Consider the following 5,455-nt stretch of genomic DNA (forward strand, 5'->3'; position numbering starts at 1 on the left):
AAATATCATGATCCCCAAATTAACAGTACCTCTCAGCAGAACTGACAAATAGGTATCAGGGTAATTATGATAAACTACACAACAGTGCTATTGTCGAGAATATCATTTATCAATCCTGTGGTCCCCATCATTCATGCATTTTACAGTTTGGGAATACAGTGACTTCAAAGAATAATAATCCATAATGGCTACATTCTCAAAAAGTCATGCTCACTAAACAAAATAATAGTAATAATAATAATCATAATAAAAGGTTTGTTGTATAACTGGAAAAATGTAAAATTTTATTCCAAGAAAATTAACAGGCTACACAGGTAAATTTTGGCAAATGCAACTTTATATTGAAATCCACACATCTGTATCTAAAAGAAGGAAAGACTCACAGACTCTAATGTATTTTCTAAAATACTAGAAATCATATTATATGCTTTCACAAGTTAAAATTGAAATAATTTGAAACAACCAATACACCAAAATGTGCAGAAAGTATAAACAAGACTGTGCCTTCAGTAGAATAGATGCTTCACAAATTGTGCAATATATCTTACTAAGGCTGCGGTCTCCCCATGACAGTTGTCTTAAAAATATAAACATACATTGTCTGCCTGTGTTTCTCAGAACAAACTAGAATGGGCAACATACCTTAGGGCGGGGGAATATAATCCTAGTGATGAGCATACTGATTTGGGGAATCATGAGAATAAAAAAGGAAAGAAGGGATTTTAAGTGATCTTTCATGCACTCCCAAATGGCAGACTGGAGTTAACCGATTCACTTTCTTTGCTTATTTCTAAAATGCTAAACAAAATGGAAGATACTAGATAACCCTTTAAGGCAACATGTGGTTTATTCTGCGTAATGATTACTCCTTTGTCATGATTGGATAATCTCATTGATGTTGCCTAACAGACTGATATCTAGCTTTCGAAAATATAAAATGCATCCAATAAAAATTATAGCAAATCGTGATTTTTTTTAAAAAAAACACAACAAAAATCAAACGAGACATAGAACACAATTATATGCCAGTAATACTTCAGCCTGGAAACAAACAAACAAACAAACAAACCAGTATTTCGTTTCGTGGGGGATGGGGGCGAATGGCAGCAGGTGGGTGGGTGACAGACGAAGAATGTATTTAGAGAAAAATAAAACCTAAGTTGAAAAAACAAGGGGGAAACCTCCCCAGCAACAACCCAAAAACACAAAACTGCTTTGTAATGCTCCCCAGAACTCACAAGGCAAATGTGGGGTGATAATCCAATACTAAATGGCACATCTCCCATTGGTTACAGGACTTAACACAGTCCCCATATTTTTGTATTTGAAAAACAATGATTGTATGAAATGATCTAAAGGTCATCCAGTGTCTTAAATAGTTTCATCAACACATTAACCTCATGTCAAACTTAACTGATTCAGATGTCCAATTTTAAACTTTTTGTGATGGTCTTACTTTTATGTAGTGATATATACAGCATTGAGCGCTGATATATTTAGCACCTGCTACTTTCTGAATCACGATCTAGGTTTTCCACCACATCAAAGCATTTCAGGGCAGTGGCTCAGTCCTTTACTCTTAATTTACAAACCTTTGCGAGTGGCCAGCAGAAACAAGTTTAGGTTTCGAAATAGGATTAGAGATGAGCTATTGCAAAGATTACAGGACGTCGTTGCCCAAATCCTTACAACCGCTGACAGCCCCTGTTTGATTTCCCCCTCCCCCCCTTTTTTCCTTTTCTTCTCCAGACATGGCAACAGGCCACAATTGCTTAGCAGAGAAGGGTAGTGTTTTCACAAGGCTAAAGATTTTACAGATGCTCCCTCATATAACACAGTAAGGTTCCCTTGGTAACCTGGATTTTCTGCAGTAAAGAAGGGTTGTGCTGAAACAGCGCCTCAGCTCCCTGTTGGAGAAAATGCAGACAAAAGGATTGATTCCAGCTTGGGCAAAACTCATCCAAACAGCAGCCGTTAGAAATCCACCTGGAACCACAGGCCCTCTCGCGAAAACTCTCCAGTAACAGGCGACCAGATACGGGCCCCACAAGGTTAGGAAGAGGAATGTCATGATATAGAACATTCTGCTGATTCGTTTTTCCATTTTGAACTCGTCCAAGACGAGTAGCCTTCTCCTCCCTGTGGTGTTGGCATTTTGCCTGATCCCCAGCAAGGTTGGTGGCGTGGGACCCCTTCCGAATCCAGCCAGCCAATTTGCAGCTGCTTGACCACTGGCTCCTGGACCATGAAACGTCCAATTCTGGCTCACTGCTGCAACAAACTGAACTGGCTTCATTTTCCTGCGATCGTGAACAAAAAAGATCAGCTTGAGGTAGACAAGCTGTGTGGCTAGAAGGATAAGGGCGAGAAGCAGCATAAATCCCAGAGAATCATTGGCTCTGAAGGAGCGATGCTGAAAGGTACACTGGTCTTCCTCCCTAATGAATGAATAGGTGCCCACATCCAACACCGGAGGGAAAGCCATAGCGACGGAGAGGGTCCACACCATACAAATCACAGCCAAACAAGTCCAGAAGGTCAGCCTTTTTGTATAAAAGCGGTGGTGGGCGATAGCTAAGTATCTGGTAACGCTTATGCAGAACAGCATGAAAGCAGTGTGGAAACAAGACAGGACCCCCAAGAAGGCAATCACTTTGCAAGTGAGAGTCCCGTACGTCCAAGATGAGCCATTTTTCACGGAAGTGAAAACAAATGGGAAGCAAATTGCAGATCTGAGGATGTCTGAGCAGCAAAGATCCAACAGGAAGTAATACGGAGCTCTGTGCAAGGTCTTGTCTTTGACTAGCAAAATGGAGATCAGAAGGTTACCTACCACACTGACTCCTATGATGAAACCCAGTGAAGTCAATTTCAAAAACGCTGTTAGAGGGGAGAGATTTTGTAAAATGTTGTCAGCTGCATGGCTGTAGTTCGCCATAGATGGACGAATGATTTGAATATTGCCTCAGTCAAGTCTCATGATCTAGATAGATGTGTAAGGAAAAAATAGATCCATACATCTTACTGAAAATATATTCCAAAAGCAGATCTGATCTGGTGTCTGTCTAGTCACATAGTACATCCTCTTTTCCGCTTCCTGATTTATCATGCCATCAAAATATCTGGAAAAAAAAATCAAGCTATCAGTCCTTAAGTTAACATACAAATGGTGTTGGGAGGTGCTAACGAATATGTTAATTTATGGAGAGCCAAAGGAAGTTGCAAGTTGGAGTACTATTATTTGTTTGAGGGAAATTCAGTGAGAACTGCACACTTACTATGCATTGCTTCAGTTTATTCCTTCTTGTTTACAATCAATTTTTTTGGCAGAGTATAGGACTGTACAGTTCCTGTCTCTGAAGCTTCAGAGGCAACCCAATTCCTACATCATCATTCTGGTACTGGCAGCTTAAAAATAAAATAAAAAAATGCCAAGGAAGAATGGTTGCCCATAAATGCCCACCTTTTCTGTTGATATTGTGTGTGTTTCAGAGGCAGATGCTGTGTTGATATGGAACACATCCAAAAGAAACCCTGCAGAATGTATGTTTTTAACCAACTCGCCAAAGCATATTAATCACACCCTGCTAGTTCATGCACACTGAAAGGAGACAACAGGAATCCTGGTTTTGCAATGAACCAGAGCTCCCCTCCCCCACTAGACTTTTAAATAAATACCTAAGCTAAAGAATTGCCATATGGGCATATATATTCTCCCCCCCCCACTTCATTGCAGTGGGGTGTGTGTCACCACCCAGCTATGTATTTACATAGCTAAATATGAAACGCACCCCTGGAAGAACGTCCGCCTGCTCCGGTTTGATTTGGGTTGTATTTTTGACCAGCACGGAATGCGAGGATCCGCGTCTGGCTAGTCAGAATTCCAGGATTTATCCTAATGCCGCCTGTCAAAATGTAATTAACAAAGACCCACTCTGCTGCTTGCAGGGCTCTAGCAGCCACTCCACAGCGGCGGAGGAGTCAGGCAGCCTTGCTCGCCTATCCCCATGGAGGGTTCCTCCTATGCTGTCTCTTCTGAGCACTACACACACACAGAGCATCTTCACAATAGATTCCACCATTCTCAGCTTTGAGGAACTACCTGCCTGCCTGCCTCCCTGCTCGCTCGCTGCGTAAACAAGAGCCTTGATCAGATCGTGAGTGCATTGTTACACACGCAGGCAATACACATACACACACACACCATGAAACCAGCTTCTCCCACACCCTGATACATGCACATACATACGCGAGGCAGCAAAGAGGGCTGCTTGCTTGGCTGCCTGACTTCTTTCTTCCCCAGCCCAGATGCTCAGACTTGCCCAGGGGCGCCAGGTCTCCAAGCCAGCCCCGCCGTGCAGGCATCGCTGTCTGCCCTACGCTTCCGTTATGCAGCCCTGTGATAAAAAATTTCAAGACAACAACACCACCACCACCACCACCACACACAAACACATACACACTCACGGAGCCAGCCTCCTTCCCTTCTCCCCACATCCCATCCAGCCCTGCCCAGCAGATGATGCACACACACACACACACACACAAATACACACACAAACACACAAAGCCCCCCTCCCCCCGCAATACCTGTTGGTGCTGGTGTGTGTGTGTGTGTGTGTGGGAGAGAGAGAGAGAGAGAAACCAGACCTCCCCACCCCCCCCCTCTCCCTCACCAGATCTCCTTTCTATTTGCTGGTATTTTCATGCCTGGCTTTTATTTCTTCCTTTTCCAGCAGGGTACCTTGGCGGAGGCGCTGGAGCCAGTGGGTCCGGGCGGCGCATGCTCAGTGCGCTCCCTCCAGCTCCTTGCCTCGTCTTCCCCTGTCGCAGCGGCACAATCTCGCTCTCGCTCTCGCACTAACGCAGCAGCAGCAGCCGACGCCGCCGGCTCAATGAGGGCAAGGCAGCCTTGGCAAGCGGTAGTAGCAGCTCCGGCGGTGGCACGCTGCTGCCGCCGCCGCCGCCGCCGAGTCTGGCGTTGGCAGTCGGAGCGGGGCGCGGGGTTTGGGACCAGCCAGCCAGCCAGCCAGCCGCCTTTGAACCCGCCCGCTTTCGAGGGAGGGGGCGGAGGAGCAGCTCCGCGCGCACCCCCTCCCCTAATCTCTCTCTCTCTCTCCCTCCTGATGATGACTGCATTGTTATTGCACTTGGCAGACGAGGGGAGGGAGGAGGGACAGGCATTCTTGAGGTCTCCCTCGTGCTCCTCCTGAACTCGGTATGCCGTCGGTTCTCCCCTTGGCAAAGGGAGCATGGCTGTTTGGTTTAATTGCAACCCCCCCCCAAAAAAAATTATCCTTTGATTTCTTCCCTTTCTCTCTCTCTCTCTCCCACCCGTAAAAAGGCTGCAAGACTTTCTGTGCCACGCTGCTGGTTGTAGCCAATCAATTAATGAGTGGTCAGGCTGGACCTCATTATCTCTCTCTCCCCCCCCCCCCACTTCTTTTTGTGGTAG

General features: G+C 45.4%; 1 protein-coding gene across 11 annotated transcripts; it reads right to left on the minus strand.

Annotated features, from left to right (window-relative positions):
• Nucleotides 1-980: 980 nt before the first annotated feature.
• On the minus strand, nucleotides 981-5,105 carry GPR85 (G protein-coupled receptor 85). 11 transcript variants are annotated; one of them, XM_081878451.1, is made up of 3 exons: nucleotides 4,745-5,105; nucleotides 4,250-4,397; nucleotides 981-3,122 (listed from the first exon to the last, which is right to left on the minus strand). In XM_081878451.1, the coding sequence occupies exon 3, from the start codon at nucleotides 2,936-2,938 to the stop codon at nucleotides 1,826-1,828; it is 1,113 nt and encodes a 370-aa protein (XP_081734577.1). In that variant the 5' UTR covers nucleotides 2,939-3,122; nucleotides 4,250-4,397; nucleotides 4,745-5,105; the 3' UTR covers nucleotides 981-1,825. The 11 variants fall into 11 exon arrangements, with proteins under 11 accessions (XP_081734577.1, XP_081734573.1, XP_081734575.1 ...); XM_081878447.1 differs by having other exon boundaries at nucleotides 4,677-5,105; XM_081878449.1 differs by lacking the exon at nucleotides 4,745-5,105 and adding an exon at nucleotides 3,279-3,408 and having other exon boundaries at nucleotides 4,250-4,449.
• Between the last annotated feature and the right edge of the window lie 350 nt (nucleotides 5,106-5,455).

The sequence above is a fragment of the Podarcis erhardii genome (genome assembly GCF_964252035.2).
Source record: "Podarcis erhardii genome assembly, chromosome: 10".
In the NCBI taxonomy this organism is placed as follows: Eukaryota; Metazoa; Chordata; class Lepidosauria; order Squamata; family Lacertidae; genus Podarcis; species Podarcis erhardii.

Excerpts from the sequence above, each read along its gene's own strand:
- GPR85 (XM_081878448.1), bottom strand. The coding sequence starts at position 2,938 with ATGGCGAACTACAGCCATGCAGCTGACAACATTTTACAAAATCTCTCC.